General features: G+C 38.5%; 1 protein-coding gene across 2 annotated transcripts in view; it reads left to right on the top strand.

The window, feature by feature from the left end:
• The window catches only part of LOC132404550 (inactive ubiquitin carboxyl-terminal hydrolase 53-like), a 133,881-nt gene that overhangs the window by 23,824 nt on the left and 82,730 nt on the right, over positions 1-27,327 (top strand). For both annotated transcript variants that reach the window (XM_059988758.1, XM_059988757.1), the window contains exons 2-7: positions 2,362-2,454; positions 4,003-4,137; positions 15,014-15,127; positions 17,558-17,640; positions 17,731-17,836; positions 26,563-26,709. In XM_059988758.1, the coding sequence (XP_059844741.1) occupies positions 2,362-2,454; positions 4,003-4,137; positions 15,014-15,127; positions 17,558-17,640; positions 17,731-17,836; positions 26,563-26,709 (678 nt within the window). The remainder of the gene's footprint in view (positions 1-2,361; positions 2,455-4,002; positions 4,138-15,013; positions 15,128-17,557; positions 17,641-17,730; positions 17,837-26,562; positions 26,710-27,327) is intronic.

The raw sequence follows: 27,327 nt of genomic DNA, 5'->3' as shown, positions 1-27,327 counted from the left end.
ACTTCCCTCAAGGTCCTGGGGAATATCCTGTCAGGATCCGGAGATTTATCCACTTTTAAATTTCTTAAAAGCGCCAGTACTTCCACCTCTTTAATTGTCATAGGTCCCATAACTTCCTTACTTGTTTCCCACACCTTATACAATTTAATATCCTTCTCCTTAGTGAATACCGAAGAGAAGAAATCATTCAAAATCTCTCCCATCTCCCTCGGCTCCACACATAGCTGACCACCCTGATTCTCTAAGGGACCAATTTTATCCCTCACTATCCTCTTGCTTTTAATATAACTGTAGAAACCTTTCAGATTTACTTTCACCTTATTTGCCAAACCAACCTCGTATCTTCTTTTAGCTTTTCTAATCTCTTTCTTAAGATTCCTTTTACATTCTTTATACTCCTCGAGCAATTCCTTTACTCCATGCTGCCTATATCTTATTGTAGACATCCCTCTTTTTCCAAACCAAGTTTCTAATATCCCTTGAAAACCATGGTGCTTTCAATCCTTTAACCTTTCCTTTCAACCTAACAGGAACATAAAGAGTCTGTACCCTCATAATTTCACCCTTAAATGACCTCCATTTCTCTTACATCCTTCCCATAAAACAATTTGACCCAATCCACTCTCTCTAAATCCCTTCACATCTCCTCAAAGTTAGCCTTTCTCCAATCAAAAATCTCAACTCGAGGTCCAGTCCTGTCCTTCTCCATAATTATATTGAAGCTAATGCTATTGTGATCACTGGACCTGAAGTGCTCCCCAACACATACATCTGTCAGCTGACCTATCGCATTCCCTAACAGGAGATCCAACACTGCCCCATCTCCAGTTGGTACTTCTATGTATTGTTGCAAAAAACTATCCTGCACACATTTCACAAACTCTAAACCATACAGCCCTTTTACAGAATGAGCTTCCCAATCTACGTGTGGAAAATTAAAATCTCCCACAATCACCACCTTGAGTTTACTACAAATATCTGCTATCTCCTTACACATTTGCTCTTCCAACTCACGCTCCCCATTAGGTGGCCTATAAAACACTCCTATCAGCGTTACTACACCTTTCCCATTCCTCAATTCCACCCAAATAGCCTCCCTAGAGGAGCTCTCTAATCTATACTTCCAAAGCACCGCCATAAGATTTTCTCGGACAACCAATGCAACACCTCGTCCTCTGGCCCCTCCTACTCTATCACACCTGAAGCAACTAAATCCAGGAATATTTAGTTGCCAATCACACCCTTCCTGCAACCATTTTTCACTAAAAGCTACAACATCATAATTCCAGGTATCAATCCACACTTTAAGCTCATCCACTTTTCTTACAATGCTCCTAGCATTAAAATAGATACATATAAGATACTCTCCACCTCCTCCCCTCTTTTCATCCCTAACAATGCATTCAAATTTATTATCCTTTTCTTTCTTCTCCCCTACATCTTCGGGCTGAGCGCATCCCTTCTCCATCACCTGCCTTTCCTCCCTCACACATAGTCTACTTACTTGCTCTACTGGTGAACTAACCTCCTCTCCTATAGTTTCCTCAAATTGACTTCCGCCCCCACCATCTTACTAGTTTAAAGTCTGCCCTGTAGTCCTAGCAAACCTCCCCGCTAGGATATTGGTCCCCCCAGGATTCAAGTGTAACCCGTCCTTCTTGAACAGGTCATGCCTGCCCCAGAAGAGGTCCCAATGATCCAGAAACTTGAATCCTTGCCCCCTGCTCCAATCCCTCAGCCACGCATTCATCCTCCACCTTATTCCATTCCTACTCTCACTGTCGCGTGGCACAGGCAGTAATCCCGAGATTACTACCTTTGCGGTCCTTCTTCTTAACTGCCTTCCTAACTTCCTAACTTTGCAGTCTCACCGGTATACTTGTGCCTTTCCAATAAAGCACTAACCGGAACTATATACTGTACCGTATTTCAGCGTTTTCCTGCCCTATGTTTTATGAAGTTGTACCAAAGCCTCTTTGCTCTTGTATTCTATACCACAGCTAATGAAGCCATGTGTTGTCTTAACCTGTGCTGCTTGTTGAAGGATCTTTAGATTTGTACATAAAGCTTCATAATTCTGTAATACACTCTTGGGGCTCTACCATTCAAAATATATCATGCCTTTATTAGACACCTCATCTTGTTGGGATTAAATTCCATCTGCCACTTGCTCAGTTTACCATCTGAAATGATAGGAAGTGTGGGGAGAAAAGAAAATGTTTTGAATAAAGCAATCATGAATTATGGTGTTAATGGAAGTACAAACCTTAAATATTTTTGAGTACAGATAGAAAGACATTTTTGGATGTCTTTTTGTCTTGGTCATCCTTACAATTGAAGTCTCTGGGTTTCGTCCTGCAGATTCTATGGCACTTGGATATATTTCGACGAAGTTTGAGACAACTGCCTGGACATGTCTGTTTTGGAAATGCTTGCATATTCTGTGCTCTGAAGGTAAAATCAGTTTTCAATATTGAATTACTCAATATCTTTGAAAGGCTTGATGTGGTAGGTGCTGTGAGTCATATTTTCAAGAAGAGGGAATTGACATTTGAGATTCAGATAAGGATTTTTTTTTTAACTTTTAGAAATGTGATTCTTGGCTGTTTGCCTGAGAAGATTCTGTATGCTCAAATAGTAAGATATAGTGGTTAAATTACCAGACTGGTAATCCAAAGAAAAGAACACTTCAAGTATTAAAACACTAGCAGACGTAGGTCGGATGTAAAATGTCATTATTGGTCAGGGATTAAAGAACATGCATAATAACCTGATACCCAATACAACTGAAACACAAACTCCTTATTTTTAAATTTCAATCACCTAGCAATAAGTAACAACACTGTTAGTTTTTCTAATTGTCATAACTTGATAGATTTTTACTAATTATGCATTGTGATACCCAATTCCCCATGAACATTTCCAACCCATTTTTATGTTATCAACAAATTTACCAATCATGCATACTTCAGTGTTGCCTGTGAGTCATTCATATCAATTATAAATAGATAGGCTCCATCACAGTTCCCAATGCACGCCACTTGTAGGTCTTGCCAACAAGAAAATGCCTATTGGTTGTGTGCTTGGTTTTCTTTTAGGAAGCTAATTTTCTGTTCTATGTATATTAGAAATTTACTTTTAATACGTCCTTATATTATACTACAGATTTAATAGAAAGACTTTTGAGAGAGAATACATGAACTTTGTCACATTTTGAATTTTAAGTCTTTATTCTTACTGGATTGTTATCGCTGTGTCTGCATGCTGACTTTTTCACATCATCTTTGTTATCTTTTGGCTCAGAATTCCCTCCTCCTCCAGCTTTATCTATTTTTTGATGAAATCATTAAATCTGACATCTAATAGGGTTCCCACACTTCCATTACTAAAATTCTCTGGAGTTTAATAAAAAAATTGCTAGTTCTTTATCATTTCTGAGCTGACGCCTGTCATCACATTTTACTTCTGTGTGGGAACCAAGTCTGCTTGAAATAGAAATCCCTGTCTTACAAGATCATTGGCCTGTTTTTTTTTTAATGTTGTGATCAGTATTCTTAACTTTTTTGTTCCTTTTGCTTAAGTGGATATGCTTAGTCTGCTTCCTGGATCCATACTACAGTCAACACAATACATAACTTTTCATTCTAAGATGTAATAAAGTCACAAAGCTCAAACTATTTCTCATCTGGTTACAAAATGTATTAATAAGTTATTGTTTTTTGTTTTGGAAAAAAATGTGGTTGGCTGTTCATGTGCTTTTCCTGTTGTCATAATCCTGTAGACCCTGAGCAATTGCTCAGAAACTGGTTGGTTCATTGTGGTGCAGAGGAAGTTTTTGAATACTATATATAGCTTTATCAAGGTACTTTTATATAAAAAAAAGCTTGGTTGTGTGGTATCTTGAAGGTTATGCATATGTTACTTAAAAGTATCTAATTACTGAGGTTGATCTTGACATTTATTTCACCACTCACTATGGCAAATAATGTTTTCTTTTTGCAGGATATATTTGCAGAATTTCGTAACAGCAGGGAGAAAGCCCTTCCTTCTGATGCCCTTCGTAGTGCTCTAGCTGAGAGCTTTAAAGATGAACATCGTTTTCAACTAGGTTTTATGGATGATGCTGCAGAATGCTTCGTAAGTATCCTGGCAATTTTACTATCTTTCATTCAGCACCTTAATAACTTGATCTGCATAACTAAGTTGTCTGTGCTGACTTCCTGAAAGAGATATTGCGGCTGGCCCTGAAACCCCAGATGTGCTTGATTTGGAGGCAGATTTCCAGCTTTCCTAGACTTTTGAAAATATTTTTCTCAAATAAGCACATATTTGTTCCATAAGATGGTTTTTAAATTCCTGTTGGCACCTGGTTAGATAAAAGTGAGTCAGTGCATGTTGTTTACTTGGGTTTTCAGAATGCCTTTGACAAGATGCTGTACATGAAACTACTAAAGAAGATAAGCCCCCAGGAATTACAGGAAAGTTACTAGCGTGGCTAGAAGATATGATAGCGGAACAGTTAGCGTGATACTATTACAGCTTGGGGCGTTAGAGTTCGGAGTTCAATTCTGGTGTCATTTGTAAAGGCTCTGTATCTCCTCCCCCTGAAATGCAGGGGTTTTCTCTGGGTCCTCTGGTTTCCTCCCACAGTCCAAAGATGTACCAGTTAGTAGGTGAATTGGTCATTATAGATCGTACAGTAAATAGTTTAGGGTTAAACCAGGGTTGCTGAGTAATGCAGCTTGAAGGGCTAGAACAGCCTATTCAACGCTGTACAGAAACATAGAAAACCTACAGGACAATGCAGGCCCTTCGGCCCACAATGCTGTGCCGAACATGTACTTACTTTTTAGGAATTACCTAGGGTTACCCATAGCCCTATTTTTTTTCTAATTCCATTTAATTAATTTACCATTCATTTCTGGCATAAGCTGTATTGCTTATTGTTACGGATTCAAGCAACAATAAATATATGAGTTAGGCAGGGGTTTTTATAACCAATAACACGTTTATTAAACACTGGAAGACAAACCCCCCAAAAGTAAACAAATCACCAACGTAACCGGAAATTCGCTGCTGTGCGGCAGCTTAAATAGTTCTTAAAGCAATGAAGCTTAAACAGTTTTTAAAGCGATGTTGCAAAAACAGTTCTTCCAGGTAGTATTGCAAAAGTTCAAAATGCTTACAGTCCATTTAAGGGAGAGACTTTTTAAGACGACTTAAATTCTCTTTCACGTCATTTTGTTTCAGTTCCAAATCGAACTTTTCCCACGAAGAATTTACGGGGATGGACAAATGAAACGGCTTAAGGGCACTGACCTTTCCTTTACAGAACTGTTCCCAATCCTTTCTGCTATTTCACAGGGATTAACATGAGAACAGTCAACAAATTCCTTCTGAATAAGGATCAAACAAGGTCGAACCTGTTTCACTGTCGAAATCGACTTCCCTCGATCCTTTAACTCCCGAACTCCGATCTTCACTCTCCACTGATTCTCAACTAGCAGTATTATAAAGAAACTGCTGGCAATGACCTTTTAAACTTTAGGCATTAGATAAAACTTCATCTTTCAACTAAACTGCATCATAACATTAAATCACGCAATGGCATGAAGTCAACATAGCAAATCCAGCCACGAACTGCCCCTCCTCACAGGGAGGGGTCCTCCTTTTATATCCTGTATTTAAAAAAAACCTGTCACATGACCTCTACTGGCGGGAAAATGACATCATTCCACCATCACAAGACCATTACCTCAAGTCCAGTATAACCTCAACCCCAGTCATGGGACAAGGGTACCACTGTCACGGGTACGTAACACCTCCCTCCAAAAAAAACATTTTTGGTCTGACAAGAACAAAAATTTTAACAATTATTCACAAGAACAGCAAATATATAAATTTTATAACATACATAATATACAATACAGTATCATCATATAACATCTTACAATACAGTAGGAGTGTTACAATTGTAAAAAAAAACGCTCCTTAAAAAAAATGACATTGTACATTCAACATCGAGATAGACAATCAGCAATCACATTATCTTTACCTTTAACATGCGTTATCACAATATTGTACTCTTGTAACATCAAACTCCAATTTAATAATCTTCTGGTTTTGTTTTTCATCTTACTCAGAAAAACTAACGGATTATGATCAGTGTAAACAATAAGTGGTTTTTGAGTTGTACCAACATATACCTCAAAATACTCTAAAGCTAAAAGAAGAGATAACAATTCCTTCTCTATTGTCGAATAGTTTCTTTGATGCTTATTAAATTTCTTAGAAAAGTAAGCTGCTGGATGATCAACCTCATCACCCTCATTCCTTTGCATTAATACTGCTCCTGCAGCCTCATCACTAGCATCTACAGCTAACGAAAAAGGTTTTTCAAAGTCAGGTGCCTTGAGCACAGGTTGTTGACATATCGTTGTTTTCAATTTTTCAAATGCTTCTTAACAAGGCACTGTCCACACAAACTTCACATTCTTCTACAAAAGGTTAGTTAATGGAAGGGCAACATTAGCAAAATTCTTACAAAATTTTCGATAATATCCTACCATTTCCAAGAATCTTCTGAGAGTTTTTTTCCCCGTCAGAGTGGGAATCTCTAAAATTGCCGGAACTTTTGCCTGAACAGGAGCTACCTTACCTTGACCCACAACATAACCAAGGTAAGTCACAGTGGCATGTCCAAATTCACTCTTAGCTTAATTAATAGTTAAGTTAGCTTTTGAAAGCCTTTCAAACAATTTCTCCACCGCTATAATGCTTCCCAAGTATCATTCCCTGTCACTAAATCATCAATATAAGCATCAGTATCTTTCAATCCCTGAATCAGAGTTAATCATCCTCTGGAAAGTACCTGGGGCATTCTTCATCCCAAATGGAAGAACATTATACTCATATAACCCAGGTGGAGTTACAAATGCAGAAATCTCTCTACCTCTGTCTGTTAATGGAACACACCAATACCCTTTCAATAAATCAATCTTTGTAAGGAACTTTGCTTTTCCAACTTTATCTACACAATCATCTAGTCTAGGAATTGGATATGCATCTGTTTTCGTTACAGCATTTACCTTCCTATAGTCCGTACAAAACCTAATACTACCATCTGGTTTTGGCACCATAACACAGGGTGAACTCCAATTCGAGTTAGAAGGTCTAATAATATTACTCTCTAACATATATTTAATTTCTTTCTCAGCAAGTTCACATTTTTCTATGTTCATCCTATATGGATGTTGCTTAATAGGTTTGGCATCTCCAACATCTACATCATGTGAAGCTATAGTAGTCCTTCTCAAAACATCTGGAAACAACTCCTTATATTTAAAAATTAATTCCTTCATCTGTTGTTTCTGCTCTAGCTGTAAATGTGCTAATTTCTCATCAATATTTTCTAGAATGGTTGAATTTGATAACCTAACAGAAACAATGTTGGATTTAGAATGAAATTCAGATGAATCATCTATCATGTTCCTCGTTAAATCAAACTCATTCTCACTAACCACAACAGTCACAGTATCAGATTATTTCTCAAAATATGGTTTAATCATATTTATATGGCAAAGTTGTGTTGCCCTTCTACGATCTGGAGTTTTTATCACGTAATCCACATCATTGATTTTAGACACAATTTCATAAGGACCATGAAATCTAGCTTGTAAAGGATTCGTTTGCACTGGGAAAAGAACCAAAACCTTATCTCCAGGCTTAAACATCCTCATCCTAGCTTCTTTATCATACCAAGTTTTCATTTGCTCCTGAGCAAATCTTAAATTTTCCTTGGCTAAGGTACAAGCTTTATGTAACCTGTCCTTAAATTTCAAAACATAGTCCAGCAAATTAGTGTGTATTTCCTTACTAATCCACTGCTCTTTTAATAAAGCTAAAGGTCCTCTAACTCTATGCCCAAATACAAGTTCAAATGGACTGAAACCTGAAGATTCTTATACCGATTCCCTTACTGCAAATAAAAGTAAGTTTATACCCTCATCCCAGTCACTTTCATTTTCCACACAATATGTCCTAATCATATTCTTGAGGGTAGAATGAAACCTCTCCAAGGCACCTTGCGATTCTGGATGGTATGCAGACGAAGTGATTTGCTTATCTCCCAATTTATAAACTATCTGTTGAAACAATCCAGACATAAAATTACTGCCTTGATCAGTTTGTATTTCCCTAGGTAATCCAAAATAAGTAAAGAATTTTATAAGAGCCTTTGCCACAGTTTTAGCTTTTATATTCCTGAGTGGTACTGCCTCTGGAAACCTAGACGAAGTACACATGATAGTCAATAAGTACTGATAACCAGTTTTTGTCTTTGGTAATGGACCAACACAATCTATAATAACTTTAGAAAACGGTTCACAAATGCTGGAATAGGTTGTAATGGAGCCACTGGTGTAACTTGATTTGGTTTACCCACAATTTGACAAGTATGGCACGTTTTACAAAACATCGCCACATCTTTTCTTAGACCAGGCCAGTAAAAATGTTTTAAAATCTTGTCCACAGTTTTCCTTACCCCTTGATGTCCACCTAAAGGCACACAATGAGCTAAAGTCAAAATCTCATTTCGATAAACTTTAGGGACAACTACCTGGTAAACAATATTCCATTCCTCACTTGCAGGAATTGTAGGTGATCTCCACTTCCTCATCAACACTCCTTTTTCCAAGTAATATCCTACTGGCACCTTCTCAATTTCACTATCTAGTAGAACTTGTTCTCTTAATTTTATAATCTCAGTCCCTATTCTTCTCTGCTATCATCTCCTTCCGAGACAGAGATAAATCTTCATAGTCAGACTTACTCCAAGAATCTTGTTCAAACAACGAAGGTAAGAAAGTCTCTGACACATCCTCAAAACTCAAATCCTGAGTTGAACAGTCATGATTAACAACCTCATTCTGCGCATCAATCTTTTTAGCCATAGCTCTGGTCACAACACAGGAAGGATCTGTGTTAGAATTCATCTCTGGTTCCTCTGACTCCATTGTCAAATGCACTTCAGAAAAAACTTGTCCACCTGCCAAGTCATTACCTAACAATAAAGAAATACCCTTCACAGGTAAGCTATGCTGTAATCCTACTTTAACAAATCCTGTAACTAACCCTGACTTTAAATTTACTTTATGTAAATGTACAGGCATAAAATCACTCCCAACACCTCTTATGTAATTTACCTCACCAGTATCAGACTCTCCATTAAACTTCTACACACTGTCTAACATTATTGATTGAGAAGCTCCAGTATCCCTAAGGATTTTTATTGGCACCAGAGTAGATCCTTCTTTCAAGGATACAAACCCTTCAGTTATAAAATGATCATATCCCTTTCTAACTTGGTCAGACTCTAACAAAACCTCATTTGTGTTTATCAAACCCTGTAATTTTATAGGTGCGTCAGTATGTTGCACACAAGCATCTGGAACTGCTTCCTTCTCTTTCTTTTTCAATCTGAAACAGCTATTACATGGCCAGGCTTCTTACAATAGTTACAAATAAGACCAAACTGTCTTTCCTTCACAGGTTTTCGTTCCTCCTTACCTTTCTCATTAACCTCTGATTTAATTTCTGATTTACCTTGAGTCTCCATGTTATTTTTCCTCTTAAAAATTCTGCCCTGAGGAAATTTATTCTTATGGATTAAAACATACTCATCAGCTAATCTAGCAGAGTCCTGCAATGTATCAGTATCCCTCTCATTTAAGTAGGTCCTTAGTTCAACAGGAATGCTTCTTTTAAATTCCTCCATTACAATCAGCTCTTTCAATGTATCATAGTCCTCATTTACATTTTTAGAAGAAACCCATCTCTCAAAACACACAGCTTTATCATAGGCAAATTCCAAGTAAGTTTTTTCCACAGACTTCTTCAAACTTCTGAATCTTTCTCTATATGCTTCTGGGACCAATTCATATGATTTTAAAATATGCATTTTCACAATATCATAATCAAGTGCATGCGCAGCAGTTAAAGCTGTATAAACTTGTTGAGCTTTGCCTTTAATTACACTCTGTAACAACACTGACCATTTATCTTTCATCCACTCTGACATCTGAGCAATTGTTTCAAAATGTTGGAAATATCTTTCCACTTCTGTTTCACTAAATGGTGGGACCAATTTAATTTCTTGACTAGCAACAAACGGTTTTCTAGAACCAGAATACTGATTCCCAGACCTTAATTCCATCATTGCATATTCAAATTCCCTTTGTTTCAGATCAGCTTCTAACCTACAATGCTCCAACTTCATTTGTTCGATTTGCAACTGCATCTCCAGATTACTTATTGGAAACAACTCTAAAGTTGATTCATCAAAATCACCTGAATCCACATAGTGTGACGTGACTTTTCTCTGTATTACAGCCTTTGATGTAGTCTTCAAAATACCTTTAAGTTGCAATCTGCTAGCTATCTCAGACACCTCTGTTTTTTTCGCCTTCGCTAACAACTCCGCGCCTGGCAAAGCCAGAAACTCATCAATATTCATTGTTGCCGAATACCACTCACAAGCCAATCAAACAAAAGAATCAAGTATTCCCTAATGCTTACAGTCCATTTAAGGGAGAGACTTTTTAAGACGACTTAAATTCTCTTCCACGTCGTTTTGTTCCAGTTCCAAATCGAACTTTTCCCACGAAGAATTTATGGGGATGGACAAATGAAACGGCTTAAAGGCACTGACCTTTCCTTTACAGAACTGTTCCCAATCCTTTCTGCTATTTTACAGGGATTAACATGAGAACAGTCAACAAATTCCTTCCGAATAAGGATCAAACAAGGTCGACCCTGTTTCATCGTCAAAATCGACTTCCCTCGATCCTTTAACTCCCGAACTCCGATCTTCACTTTCCACTGATTCTCAACTAGCAGTATTATAAAGAAACTGCTGGCAATGACCTTTTAAACTTTAGGCATTAGATAAAACTTCATCTTTCAACTAAACTGCGTCATAGCATTAAATCACGCAGTGGCATGAAGTCAACATGGCAAATCCAGCCATGAACTGCCCCTCCTCACAGGGAGGGGTCCCCTTTTTATACCCTGAAAAAAAACCTGTCACATGACCTCTACTGGTGGGGAAAATGATGTCATTCTACCATCTCAAGTCCAGTATAACCTCAACCCCAGTCACGGGACAAGGGTACCACTGTCACGTGTCACGGGTACGTAACATTATTTTGTGTTAGTTTTCACATTGTAAATCTCAGCTTACCCGGTCCAGTGTCATTCTCATCAGTACAGCATACAGATCAGTGCTCTTTTTCTTTTTTTGAAACTGCAACTTGACTTTTTATCTTTTTCTCTTCCCTTTGCAGTCCATTTATTTTTGTTTGCCCAACAGACTTTTTATGTGTCCTACTTTGTTACATTTTATAGAAGTTTCACCAATAAGCCTGCATTGGTCTAGTGTCTCAGCCATTTTTGGTTTATTTACAATATTACTCAAATCTTACTTAAATATTAAATAGACTACACATGTAACAATCCAAGAAGAAATGAGCCTAATAGCGTTTCTCCAAGGGCACCAATCTCTGAAAGTAAAAAAAGAAAAAGGTTGCCTGATTGACAGCGGGTAAAGAATGGGAATAAAGCAGTCTTCTGCTTGGCTGCCAATGACTAGTGATGTTTCACAGGGTCAGTGTTGGGACTGCTTCTTCTCATATGTTAATGTTTTGGATGACGGAATTGATGGCATTGTGGCCAAGTTTGCAGACTGTACAAATATATCTGGAGGGGCACACAGTATTGTAGAAGCAGGGAGTCTGGGAAAAGGATCTAGACAGTTTAAGAGAATGGGCAAAAAAGTGGCAGATGAAATACCATGTAGGGAAGTGTGTGTCATGCACTTTGATGTAAAGGAATAAAGGTGTAGACTACTATTCAAAATGGGGAACGTATTCAGAAATCCGGTGCAAAGGATTTTGGGGTCCTTGTGCAGGATTCCCTGAAGGTTATCTTGTAGGTTGAGTGGCTGATAAGGAAGGCAAATGCAATGTTGACATTTATTTCAAGGGGAGTAGAATATAAAAGCAAGCATGTAATGCTGAGGCTTTATAAAACATTGCATTGGTCAGACTGCACTTAGAGTCACAGAGAAGAATAGCACAGAAACAAGCGCTTTGGCCCATCTAGTTCATGCTGAAACTATTTAAACTCCCTACCCCAACAACCTGCACTGGGATCATAGCCCTCCAGGTCCTGCTATCCATATACCTATCCAAACTTAAATGTTGAAATTGAGCTTACATGGACTACTTGTGCTGGCAGCTCATTCCATATTCTCACGACCCTCTGAGTGAAGAAATTTCCCCTCCTGTTCCCCTTAAACTTTTCTCCTTTCACCCTTAAACCATGACCTCTGGTTGTAGTCCTATCCAAACTCAGTGGAAAAAAGCCATCTTGCATTTGCTCTATCTTATGTTCTTCATAATTTTGTATACCTTTATCAAATCTCCTCTGCAAGCCATGGTGGCCTTCCTCACTGTCCACTACACCCTCAATCATAGTGTAACCAGCAAACTTGCTGATCCAGTTACCACATTATCATCCAGATGACAAACAACAAAGGAGGCAGCACTGATCTCTGTGGCACACTGCTAGTCACAGGCCTCCAGTTAGAGAGGCAACCCTTTACTTCCACTTTCTGACTTCTCTCGCAAAGCTAAAGTCTAATCCAAATTACTTCCTCATTCTGAACGTCGAGCGATTGAACCTTCTTGATCAGCCTTCCATGTGGGACCTTGTCAAATGCCTTATTGAAGTACATGTAGACAACATCCACTGACTTGTCTTCATCCACTTTCCTGGTAATTTGCTTGAAAAACTATATAAGATTGGTTAGACATGACGTACTATGCACAGAGCCTTACTAACTATCGTTAATCAGTCCGTGTCTATCCAAATACATCCAGTCCCTTAGAATACCTTCCAATAACTTTCCCACAACTGATGTCAGACTCACTAGCCTATAATTTCCTGGTTTCTGTTTATCGCCATTTTTAGGTAGTGATACAACATTGGCTATCCTGCAATCTTCTGGTACCTCTTCTGTTGCTGAAAATGTTTTAAATATTTCATCCCGGAAATTTCTGCAATTTCTGTAGGGCATAGAAACACCTTGTCAGGCCCTAGAGACTTATCCACCCTGATTTTCCTTGGTAACAAACACCTCCTGCTCTGCAATCTACAGGGTCCATGAAGTTGATGCTGCTATGCTTCTCTTCTGTAAGCTCTGTATCTGTCTTCTGAGTAAATACAAGTGAAAAGAAGACATTTAAGATCTCCTTCATCTGTTTTGGCTCCACACTTGGATTACCACTCTGGTCTTCCTGAGGACCAATTTTGTCCCTCCCAAGCAATGCTTTTGTTCTTAACATATCTGTGAAATCCCTTAGGATTCTCCTTCACCTTGTCTGCTAGAACAACTTCATGTCTTTTTTTTAGCCTTTCTGATTTCTTTCTTGTATTCTCTTACATTTCTTGTATTCCATTAGCACTTCATTTGTTCCTACCTGCCTGTACCTGTCATGTACCTCCTTTTATCTCTTAACCAGTGCCTCAGTATCTCTTGAAATCTGTTATCTTTAACTTTTATTCAGACAAGCACATTAAAGCTTTGTACTCTCAAAATTTCTGTTTTGAAGGCCTCCCACTTTCCAAATACACCTTTGCCAGAAATGCAGCCTGTCCCAGTCCACACTTGCTAGATCATTTATGGTACCATAAAAAATAGGCTTTTGTCCAATTTAGAATTTCAACCATGGACCCGACGTATCTTTTTGCATATTTACTTTGAAACTAATAGCATTGTGGTCACTGGCTATGAAGAGTTCCCCTATAAAAACTTCTGTCACCTACCCTGTCTAGTTCCCTAATAGCAGATCCAGTTTTGCAAGCTCCCTCATTGGGACTTCTACGTACTTGGAGTACTGTGAGCAGCTTTGGGCCTCTTATCTAAGAAAGGATGCCTTTGGCATTGGAGAAGGTCTGGGGAGGTTCATGAGAATGATCCCAGGAATGAAGGGGTTAATGTATAAGGTGTGTTTGATAGCTCTGGGTCTGTACTCACTGGAGAATGAGGAAGGAGTCTCTTTGAAACCTAGCAAATATTGAAAGGCCTAGACTGAGTGGACATGGAGATAATGTTTTCTATAGTGGGGTGTCTAGAGCCAGAGGTCACCACTTCAGAATAGAAGGATTTCCATTTCAAACAGTTGAGATATTTGTTTAGCTTTAGAGGATTGCGACTATGTGGAATTCATTCCCTCAGACAGTTGTGGAGGCCAAGTTGCTGGGTATATTTCAAGTGGAAGTTTATAGATTTGTGATTAGTGGGGGGGGGGGGGTCAAAGGTTACAGGGAGAAGGCAGGGGAATAGGGGATAATAAATCAGCCATGATGGAATGATAGATCAGACGATGGGCTGAATGGCTTAATTCTGCTACCATGTTTTGTGTATCCATTGCACTTATTTTATGAGCTGAGTGTTTTTGAAACACTTGTATTTAGCTGAAATGCTATGCAAAAGTCAAGAAGGAAATAAAACATTATTGAAACACATCAGTGTTCAATCAGTATAACTACTTGTAAATCACTTTGAGAAAATGCAGTTATCATTCCTCAAGTTTTTCACAACATGTACAAAATACTTGTTTTAAAACGCAACGCTGCTAAGACAACAATATCTTGTATTAAGTTGTTAGTTTCCAGTTCTGGAATGTTCGAATATGAAGTTAATCAAACTTACAAAGTTTGTTCTTATTCATTGTTCTATTAATTTTAATTTCTGCTCAAAATGGCTTGATGATCTTGCAGAAAGTTTTATTTTTTCATTTTTAAGCAGTTCAGCTGTATTTTTGTTTTGGAGTGACTAATAAATGACATTAAATTTGCTCGAAGTTATGGACTTCCAAAGACTTCCAATTGTACCACCAATTGCACCATTATTTCTGATGGAAGTATCCATGATTTTTCTTTTTCTCTTCAGGAGAATATTTTGGAGAGAATTCACTCGCACATAGTATCAGACATGGAAATGGATACATGTACTGCCAAGTGTTGCATTACCCACCAGAAGTTTGCTATGACGCTCTATGAGCAGGTGAGTAATGAAGTGCCAGTGATGCCAAAAAAGCAGATCCTGTGGTCTTCAAGGAAATAACAGACTTCTTAAATTTTGAATCATTCTGGATAAGGCGTCTTATCTATTGGATACTGAATTCCATCAATCATTGAAACATTGAAATGTATCATTGTTTGTATAAATGAGGAAGCTACTTCTTTGTCATACTGAAATAAACTCTAAAAGAGAGTTTATTATTTTGTGTTCCCTGTGGTGGTAGTGAATTATATTTTAAGCAATTTTGAACATGTTGAGATGCTAATGGTGTTTCAAAAACAATGATTTGTTATTTGTACATGATCCAATTTATTATTATGTGAGCAGTTTAATGAAGCATTGTTACAATCTATTGGAATCATGGATCAAAATCAGAAAGTTGACTTGCAGCAAAAAACCAAAAAAGAACTTTAAGAAGCCAGTATTTGTACTAGTGATATACTGATCTACACAGAAAATACAAATATATCTTTAACACATCTGCCCATGTGAACTTGCAGCTTCAAGCCAAGCCAAACAAGCCCACTCATGAAACCGTAGAATAAATTTTTGAGAGTTGGTTAAATTGTGCCCTTGGACTTAGACAAATATCAAAAATATTAAAGGCGTTGAATTCTTTTTGTGCCCCATATATCAGGTTTTGTATTTTTTTAAATGTTTCCATCTTTTAAAGAAATAATTTTAAACGGTCCTAAAAATTATTAATTAAAAAATTGGAAGTACTCTTAACCAAATAAATATTTAAACAAACTTTGGTACTCTCCATTTAAAATGGATAGACTTGCTGTCTTGCAACAATTTCTGACACAACTTCAGTGGAACATTAGTCAGCATGCAGTGGTGAAAACGCAACACGTTCATTCCACATCACCAAGCTACATACGCAGTATCCAAATATAATAACAATGTTTTTAACAAACTAGGATTTCATTTGAAATTTTCTGAATAAATAAGATTTAATATATTTTTTGAAGATTTGACATTCTGGAACTACTGCCACAAATCCTGAAGATGGTATCTCCTATAACCATACATTTTTGTGGAAAAAATGATATTCCAACTCAATATAAATGATATTGTACAGGACTAGGTCGACTCAAGTTTTACAGTGGAATTTTTTGATATAAGCCATGTTGAATTGACTGTATAATACATTTTGTTTATGTCTTTACTTGTCTCCCATATGTTGTGCAAAAACAAAATCTCCACAGGAAAGGCATTCTTAAGCTTTGTATTCTTTCAATAAAGATCTGTGCATTTATATGCTTTCTGTTTCCTTACGGTAAGATAGCAATGCATTCGGTTACAGTGGCTTCTGTGGGGCCAAAGGAAGGTGTTACTGTCATTTTTTTGTTTTTGGAACTTTTTTTATGATTGCAAGTCCCTGCTGTACATTAAAAACCAAGTCCTGCAGGTCTACCCCATCAGTGAGTTGCTTGTAGATAGAGGAAGTGGTGGAGCTGGACTTGGTGCAGCTCATGCTGCTGTCTGTGTCATAGAGCTGTTGGAGGAGTCAGTACACAAAGGTGGTATACAATCTTAACAGTAAGTGGTAATCTTGGTCATGTTCCTTGTGATTGCAAGACCCTGTTAGATCTTAACAGTAAGTGGTAATCTTGGTCATGTTCCTTGTGATTGCAAGACCCTGTGGATTCCATAAATTATTGGTGGATAGCAAGGGAGCTGCATGACCTGAATTGTAGTGAGGACAAGACCTCTAGCCGTAGTGTTGCCTGTTTACAGCCACCCAGGAGAGAGGCATTGGAGTCGGTGTGCAACACTGGAGTACTGGGGCAGTATGGCGAAGCATCCAAGCTGGAGTCATTGTTGCCACCCCAGAGATCACTGAGCAGAAGACAAGTTGTATTGTGTTTGACTGCAGACTGCTGCAACGTTCATCAACTCAAGCTCTTGGACTATATTTTTTTGTGTGACTACATTTTACTGATATTTTATGTGCTTGCTATCTTAAATGTACTGTGTCTTGTGCTGTGTGTGACTGTTGGTACTGTATTTTGCACCTTGTCTCTGCAGTAATGCTGTTTCATTTAACTATATTCATGGGTATTCCTGTATGTTTGATTGACAATTAAACTTGAACTTTCTTCTTTGAAAATAGATAGAAAGTACAATTGCTGAAAATCTGAAATAGAAACACTCAAGCCTACCTGCTGAGCATTTCAAACACTTATCTGAAACACTAACAATAGTAATTAATGGTGTGATGAATTGAGAACCCTGTTAATAAATCCCTGCAGCAGTAAAGCATGTTTTAAGATTGTTGTATCCTAGATGCATTATTGTTTTGGGTAAGCAGTTCCTCTCTCTATATTTCTATCCATTACAAATAGTCAAAAGAATTGTTATTTTTAACAAATATTTTAAATAAACACTGAACCTTTCTCATTTTAGAGTGTGTGCCACAGCTGTGGAGCTACATCAGATCCTTTACCTTTTACTGAGCTTGTACACTATGTGTCAATAACAGCACTCTGGTGAGTAATATTTCATAAATTTTAGAAAAAAGCAGGTTTTCCTTGTGTAAATTAAAACTGAGTTAACTGATAATTGTAATTTAAATTTAGTAACCAGGTAGATAGGATGTTGGAAAGAAATGAACGCCCTAGGCCAGAATTGTTTGCAGAGCTACTTCAAGCAGCAAGTACTGTTGGCGACTATAGGAACTGCCCGGTAAGAACAATTTGGATTTAATTACCACTTATTTTCTCAACTTTGAACTGTTATGCAAGTGAATGTCATGATTTGCAAAAAACAAAACATTCACACCCTTCCCTCATTTAAGTGAAATTGACAATTTCCATACTTTTGTGAGATCTGTGAGCAGGGTAGATATTTTGTTTAAATCTTGCTTTTCGCCAGGACAATGCCTGTAAAAACTTTCTGATAGATGTTCTTATAGTTGTTACTGTAATAAGCATCTCGGTGCTATGTATTGCATCTACATTGCCAATCGTCATCCTGCTAAACTCAAACATGGTAGTGTAGAACCACTAACAGATATATTCTGACTAATTTATTGCCAGCACCACAAAGCATGCTTTATTCTGTCTGTTGTATATGAGGCATATTTTATATATTCTTGCTATTGCCAATGGGAAGCCATTAAGATTGGAAAGAAAAGGCTGCTTTTAGTTGTTGGCTTTAAAACATTTAAACTTGGCCTAGCTGAAGTTTTAGCTTGTATTACTAGTTTCCATTAATCTTGTTTTGTTGAGAATTTCCTCCAAAAATTCCCCAAGTTATATAACCAGGTGAGTTTTTCAAATGTGCTAGTCGTCTTTTCTGTGTATGTTAGGCCTACTAATCTTGTGGTTGGTTGGTCAACATCCTATCACTTGTGTCTGACTATGATACTACGATAGAAACAGAAGAAAACATGAGCTGAAGCAAATTAAATATGTATATCTGCATCTAGATGCAACATAATGTTTTAAAAAATAACAGGTTGGAAAAGAGGAGGCTAATCAGATCCTTAGGAATTTATGTGATCATGGTTCATCATGCGGAAACCTTCATCTCTTCCGTACCAATTGCTCATAATCACTGAATTCCCTGACTTTTCAAACATCTATTTTGTATTTAAATTCCCCACCAAAAGTAATCTACCCTCTCTAACCCTCTGAACCAGAAACTTTCTGAAATTCTGCAAAACTCTGCAAAAGTTTTTCTTAACCACCTGAGTTTTGAATTACCATGATTTTGTAACTCTTGCAAGTGGACATCACCCAAGGATCTTGTGTTTTAATAAAATTCCACCTTTTTCTATTAAATTCCAAAGCATATAGATCTATAGATAAGACAAGCCTTTTATCCCTTGACATAGCCTTTTGAACTGCTTGCAATGGCAGCATGCCATTTAACATGAGGGGTCAAAAACCTGCAGAGTGCTTCAAGTGAGGCTCCACTAGAGCCATTTTCAATTGTAACAATACATCAAACTCTTGTACTAAGAACTAGTTGCCTTAACCACTTGCTGCGCCTGCCTGTAACATTTTGAAATTTGTGCACAAGAACATCTGGCTTTGATTTTACCCCATTTAGATAAAAAAAAATTAACTTTTTGGATTCTTACCAATGTGTATGACATCTTCCCTCGACGGATTTCATTAATGAAGTTTTTTCCCAGATGTTGAATCTGCCTTGAGTATCTCATTGCAATCTTCTTAGCAAACATCTTATAAGATGTCATTTCATCTATACTGGACCATATGCCTTGTATGCCTGGTCCATTGTCACTGATATTTTAGTCTATGCATTTTTGGCACGGCTGGTACTCATCTTGCACCATCCTCATAACAGATCTTCTAGGGATTAATGCTCTGGACTAACAATCCCCCATGTATGAATTTCAATATTGCAATGCCAGTTTAAAGTTTTGCATGGGGTAAATAAAATATGTAAAATTGATGTTAAAGCTGTTGGATTGTCAAAACAAAAAACAAACTGATTAATTAATGAGCATTTAGAATAGCAATCATACTGTGATTTACATTCTGATGGTGTGTTTGGGGCCGATTAAGCAATGTGGCACTTTGCTGTCTGCAAGGGAGTTCGATAACGTTTGGAGCAGAGTGGGCGGCCTGGTAGCTTGGAGTCTGGGTACAAGCCCACAATCAATTCCATTGCTCCTCTCTACTTGAGGCGTTGAGCAAAGTTGAAGTCAATGAGGACAAGTTGGGCGACGGGTGGGTATTGGGCACCATCTGCCTGCTTTTGTCCAGTGTTGATTTCCCTCGTGCCAGCTGCTGTTGGAGGAAAGTGAAGGAGTCTTGGGATTCGTGTTGCCAAGATTGATCAGTGAGGCTATGGACTCATTTTGGGGGACTGAGGTTTATGTGGATTCTGGTTACGTTTTTTTTTGCTGTATGTGAGTGGTTTGATCAGGGTGATCAATGTGGACTGGAGCACTTCGGCAAAGAATAGCCCTGCGGCCTGCATTGGCTGGCAGCACAGCGATGAACTGAACCGAACAGAATACCACTGGACTCCTGGTTTGATATTTGATATTCTATGTATTGTTTGCTCAGTTTTGCCATTTGTGTAATTTGCTTTCTTTCACGCATTGGGTACATAATGTTTTCTTGAATGTGATCCATGGTGTTTCTTTTTGTCCTGCAGGAGGACAAATCTCAGTTATATTCTGTATACATACTTTGATAGTAAATGTACAGTACTTTGAATCTTTGAATCATGCTAGGCTTCAAGTTTCTTTCCTATGATCTAGAGTATTGGTGTTGCTGAAAAGCAATGGCTGAAAATTTCCGTTGCAAGAAAGTATTTTTGCTATTGGATTACGTTTCCCTCTTCTAGCATGGAGAATTTGTATCTGTGACCAAAGTGTGTGCTTTACATGATATTTATAGTTCTGTCTGGTACATCGTACACAAGACCTGGTATGTACATGGATGACACCAATCCTCATGTACTGATCTTATTTTTGTGATTATTTTCTCAAACTCTATCATTTGTATGATATGATAATTGAAGCAGTGTAAGGGAAACAGCTTTTAAATGTTGCCATGCTCAATAGCTATTCTAATTGAAGAGGTAATCCACTATGGTTACCTCTTGGGAATTGTTTGTATTTTGAAGTCTAACAGGGAAAGGTTCGATTTGATTGGTTTATTATGATACAAAGCAGGGTGCATTGGAACTCTTGAGTGAAGTATAAAATCCTCCTTTGTTAAGCACAGTCCTTTATTTTCAGTAATTGCTTTCTTAACTTGGTCATTCATTTCACAGAGCTTGTACTCCAAAATGTTGGAACTATTATTATTCCATCTTTCATTGGAGCAACATTGGAAGCAGCATTTCAAAGTCAATGATGGCAAAATTCTAGTTTCTCACTTATTAAATTGTTCCATCTGTTGAGGTTAAGATCAATGCCACTTGAAATACTTCATCCTATGGAAAAAAATCAGAGGCAATGACAACAGTGCCTTATCACTGTATCACGATTAATAGTATACTTTATTAGAGATGTTACTAAAGCTCCTTGCTCAAGGTTAGTGCACTTCATCTACTGCTCCTTGAGTAGAGATCAACTGTCCTGGTAGACAAAGGAGATTACAAGGATTTTCAGCTTAAGATTCATTGTGCTTGTTCCAGCTCCCTGTGCTTACATAGGTGTTAGATAAATTGGAAAGCCAGTTACTCCCTGATAAGCAGTCATTCAACATGTGACATTTTTTATGACAAAGGCTTCTGTTTTCACTTTTGGCCAGGCATCCGTGTTTGTCACATTTCAGCCTCTATCCTATTTAGCTGACTGATTTTATAACCATATAACAATTTACAGCATGGAAACAGGCCATCTTGGCCCTTCTAGTCTGTGCTGAACGCTTATTCTCACCTAGACCCACTGGCCCACACTCAGCCCATAACCCTCCATTCCTTTCCTGTCCATAGACTTATCCAATTTTACTTTAAATGACAATACTGAACCTGCCTCTACCACTTCTACTGGAAGCTCATTCCACACAGCTACCACTCGCTGAGTAAAGAAATTCCCCCTCGTGTTACCCTTAAACTTTTGCCCCCTAACTCTCAACTCATGTCCTCTTGTTTGAATCTCCCCTACTCTCAATGGAAAAAGCCCTTCCACATCAACTCTATCCCCCCTCATAATTTTAAATACCTCTATCAAGTCCCCCCTCGACCTTCTACGCTCCAAAGAATAAAGACCTAACTTGTTCAATCTTAGGTGCTGAAACCCAGGTAACATTCTAGTAAATCTTCTCAGTACTCTCTCCATTTTGTTGACATCTTTCCTATAATTCGGTGACCAGAACTGTACACAATACACCAAATTCGGCCTTACCAATGCCTTGTACAATTTTAACATTACATCCCAACTCCTATACTCAATGCTCTGATTTATAAAGGCCAGCATACCAAAAGCTTTCTTCATCACCCTATCCACTTGAGATTCCACCTTCAGGGAACTATGCACCTAGAACTAGATCACTCTGTTCTACTGCGTTCTTCAATGCCCTACCATTTACCATGTATGTCCTATTTGGATTATTCCTACCAAAATGTAGCATCTCACACTTATCAGCATTAAACTCCATCTGCCATCGTTCAGCCCACTCTTCTAACTGGCCTGAATCTCTGCAAGCTTTGAAAACCTATTTTATTATCCACAACGCCACCTACCTTAGTATCATCTGCATACTCACTAATCCAATCTACCACCCCATCATCCAGATCATTAATGTATATGACAAGCAGCATTGGACCCAGTCCAGATCCCTGAGGCATACCACTAGTCACCGGCCTCTAACCTGACAAACAGTTATCCACCACTATTCTCTGGCATCTCCCATCCAGCCACTGTTGAATCCATTTTACTACTTCAACATTAATACCTAACGATTGAACCTTCCTAACTAACCTTCCATGCGGAACCTTGTCAAAGGCCTTACTGAAGTCCATATAGACAACACCCACTGCTTTACCCTCGTCAACTTTCCTCGTGACCTCTTAAAAAAAATTCAATAAGATTTGTCAAACATGACCTTCCACACACAAATCCATTGACTGTTCCTAATCAGACCCTGTCTATCCAGATAATTATATATACCATCTCTAAGAATACTTCCCATTAATTTACCCACCACTGACGTCAAACTGACGGGCCTATAATTGCTAGGTTTACTCTTAGAACCCTTTTTAAACAATGGAGCCACGTGGGCAATAAGCCAATCCTCCGGCACCATCCCCGTTTCTAATGACATTTGAAATATTTCTGTCAGAGCCCCTGCTATTTCTAAACTAACCTCCCTCAAGGTCCTAGGGAATATGCTGTCAGGACCTGGAGATTTATCCACTTTTATATTCCTTAAAAGTGCCAGTACTTCCTCCTCTTTAATCGTCATAGTTTCCATGACTTGTTTCCCTTATCTTACACAATTCAATATCTTTCTCCTTGGTGAATACCGAAGAAAATAAATTGTTCAAAATCTCCCCCATCTCTTTCAGCTCCACACATAACTGTCCACTCTGATTCTCTAAGGAACCAATTTTATCCCTCACTATCCTTTTGCTATTAATATAACTGTAGAAACCCTTTGGATTTATTTTCACATTACTTGCCAAAGCAACCTCGTATCTTCTTTTAGCTTTTCTAATTTCTTTCTTAGGATTCTTTTTATATTTTTTATATTCCTCGAGCACCTCATTTACTCAATGCTGCCTATATTTATTGTAGATATCTCTTTTTCCTAACCAAGTTTCCAATATCCCTTGAAAACCATGGCTCTCTCAAACTTTTAACCTTTCCTTTCAATATAACTGGAACATAAAGATTCTGTGCCATCAAAATTTCACCTTTAAATGACCTCCATTTCTCTATTACATCCTTCCCATAAAACAAATTGTCCCAATCCACTCCTTCTAAATCCTTTCGCATCTCCTCAAAGTTATCCTTTCTCCAATCAAAAATCTCAACCATGGGCCCAGTCCTATCCTTCTCCATAATTATATTGAAACTAATGGTATTGTGATCACTGGTCCCGAAGTGTTCCCCAACACATACCTCTGTCACCTGACCTATTTCATTTCCCTAACAGAAGATCCAACACTGCCCCTTCTCTAGTTGGTGCCTCTATATATTGCTGCAAAAAACTATCCTGCACACATTTTACAAACTCCAAACCATCCATCCCTTTTACAGTATGGGCTTCCCAGTCTATGTGTGGAAAATTTAAATCTCCCACAATCACAACTCTGTGCTTACAACAAATATCTGCTATCTCCTTGCAAATTTGCTCCAGCAATTCTCGATCCCCATTAGGTGGTCTATAATACACCCCTATGAGTGTTACTGCACCTTTCCCATTTCTCAATTCCACCCTCTAATCTCTCTTGCCAGAGCACCGCTGTAATATTTTCTCTGACAAGCAACGCACCACCTCCCCGTCTTATCCCTCCGATTCTATCACACCTGAAGCAACGAAATCCAGGAATATTTAGTTGCCAATCACACCCCTCCTGCAAACCTGTTTCACTAAAAGCTACAACATCATATTTCCAGGTATCAATCCATGCTCTAAGCTCATCTACCTTTCTTACAATGCTCCTAGCATTAAAATAAATGCATTTAAGAAATTCTGCACTTCCTCCAGTCTCTTTATCTCTAACAGTACAAAGAACTTTACTGTCTTTTTCTTCCTTCTCCCATGCATCTGTTCCTACACTCTGGTTCCCCTCCCCCTCGTATCTCGTTTAAATCCACTGGAGCCTCTCTAGCGAACCTACCTGCAAGAATATTTGTCCCCCTCCAGTTCAGATGTAAACCGTCCCTGGAAAACTGCCCAATTATCTATAAATCTGAAGCCCTCCCTCCTGCACCATGTCTTCAGCCATGTGTTAATCTGCACTATCTTATTATTTCTAAACCCACCTGCATGTGGCACTGATAGCAATCCTGAGATTGCTATCCTGGAGGTCCTGTCCTTTAACTTGGCACCTAGCTCCCTAAACTCACCTTTCAGGACCTCCTCACTCTTCCTACCCTCATCATTGGTCCCTACATGGACTACTACATCCGGCTGCTCGCCAATCCCTCTTGAGAATACTGAGAACTCGATCCGAGATATCGTGGACCCTGACACCAGAGAGGCAACAGACCATCCGGGATTCTCGATCTCTTCCACAGAACCTCTTATCTGTCCCCCTAACTATCGAATCCCTTATCACTACTGCTCTCCTCTTTTCCCTCCTTCCCTTCTGAGCTGAGGGTCCGGTCTTAGTGGCAGAGACGCAACCACTGCAACTTGTCCCTGGTAGGCCGTCCCCACCAACAGTATCCAAAACGGTATACTTATTGTTGATGGGAACGGCCACAGGGGTGCTCTGCTCTTCCTGTCTATTCCCCTTCCCTCTCCTGACAGTCACCCAGCTGCCTGTCTCCTGACTCTTAGGGGTGACTATCTCCATGAAACTCCTGTCTATTTCTGCCTCCCCTGCCTCCCGAATGATCCGAAGTTCATCCAGCTCCAGTTCCCTAACATGGTTTGTCAGGAGCTGCAGCTGGATGCACCTTTTGCAGGTGTAGTCATCAGGGACAGCTGTGCTCGCCCTGACTTCCCACATACTGCAAACAGAGCACTCAACTGCCCTAACTGCTGCCTCCATTACTTACTCCTAAGCTAATTAGATTAATTAAAGGAGCTTACCCGGCCTTATCTCACCTGGAGTGAAGCTCGTACTCAGCCTCTGCTTGCTTTTTAAATTCCCCCGCTGATCTCAGAGGCCGACCTTCATGCGCTTGCGCAGTCGTGCCCCATTCAACCTCACCTCTGCCTGTTCTTGCTGAAGCCTGATTGAGCCAAAGCCGTCCCACTCTGCCTCAGTCAACTCCGACAATTTTGATTGTGTTATGAGTGAGTTTGCTAGCTGATGTAGGGATAATGACTTTCCTCATATTTCTTGTCTATCACCAAGGCTGTAAATAGTTGGAGGATGCTTTTATTTTTGCTGGCCTTTAAGCTTTGGTAACATGGTAAGCATGTCCATTTGGATTTGCTTTCACTTGTAGTTTCATATAGACTTTTACAGTCTTCACCTTAAAACTACAGAGTACAAATTGTATGAAACAACCTTTAAGCAGTTGATGCACAACCTGCTTGTACTCTGTCATTTCAATTCAGTGAGATGTCTAGATTTAGTGTTGTGTGCGGTAGCGCAGTCATTATCTATTTTCCTTGCTGTGTTATCTTGCTCTTTAGTCAGATTGATTGGTAGTAATGAAGACATGTATCACATGGTTGAGGAGGGGCACTGTTATTGCACATCTCCTGCAAATGAACTGAAGTCCAGTGAGGAACACGTAGATTTGAAGGGGCATAATAGCACTTAAAATGTCGTCAATTGAATTTGGTTTCTGCAAAGGTTGTTGGTTCCATGGATCCAAGGTCCAATGATAGCACATTTTCCTCTATCCTAAAAGTACATTTTATGTAGAAGAGTCATTCTTCCCAACTGCTGAGTCAGAGGATGTTTCCTTAAATATCATCAAAATTATTTACCTATTTCCAATTCTTACTGAAGTTCTAATCAAATGACTAGTATACAGTACTTCTCTCCTCACCCCTAAATAAATATTATAGAGTTTAGGATAAGGTTCATTCAACTCGGCCTAATACATTGCAGATTTTCCTAGAGTTGTTTATTTAACTTGTATGTTCTGGTAAAGTTCACTGTATCTGTTAGTATATGAATGGCTATTTTTTCAACTTCATTTTCTTGAAAAATTTCTCGATGTATGTTCCGGTAACATTTCAATGGTTAGGTATTCAGTTTTAGCTAAAATATTTCGAGTTTTATCAGTGTTGAACTTCTGTATTGGTATGTTTTATTTTTTTTTATCCTCGTATTATTTGTGCTTTCAGAGTAACTGTGGACAGAAGATAAAGATTAGACGTGTGCTAATGAATTGCCCAGAGATAGTCACCATCGGTTTGGTCTGGGACTCTGAGAATTCTGATCTCACGTTGGATGTGATCCGATATTTGGCACTACAGCTCCATCTTCCTGGAGTGAGTCAGAGGAAACTTTTCATTTAAGTTAAAATAAACCCTTTTAAACCCTAAAAATAAACCTTTTTAAGTAAAACTCATTTAAGTAAAAATAAGCCCTTGTTCATGCATCTGAACAGTTGCTTATAGTCTTAAAAGTAGTTGTGTAAAGATAAGCTAATTATATTTGCTTATATTGTCCGTGTTTGGGATGGGCTGTCAAAAAGTCATTAATGTTAATAGGAACGTCTATTCAAGTTGTACTAATGGGCTGAGATTGCTGTAATGAAGTTTTGCTGATTTAGCCATGCTATTCTGATATTTTCTGATTACTTGCTACCATTTTTCAGCATTCTAAACTTTGTAGAGCATTTTGTTTAAATGAAAGGCTATTTCATTGTTTTTGCCAAATAAACTTGGCAAAAAATCATGTACTTGGGTATGCTTTAGCTATCCAGTTCAATATATTATATAACTTCAAACACCATTGACCACCCACCTCAGCAGTGTCCTTCATTTCTGCTTCTCCATCTCCCAATCCAGTCTTCACCAGATGACTCCCACTTCCTTCCTCTATCACAATTCAGTTCTGTAATAATAGCATTAACTAGAGGTCCCTTCCCCCACTCCAATTTGCAG

The sequence above is a fragment of the Hypanus sabinus genome, chromosome 14 (assembly GCF_030144855.1).
Source record: "Hypanus sabinus isolate sHypSab1 chromosome 14, sHypSab1.hap1, whole genome shotgun sequence".
Classification (NCBI taxonomy): Eukaryota; Metazoa; Chordata; class Chondrichthyes; order Myliobatiformes; family Dasyatidae; genus Hypanus; species Hypanus sabinus.
The sequence above is the reverse complement of the archived record's forward strand: the minus strand, read 5'-3'. Positions and strand labels throughout refer to the sequence as shown.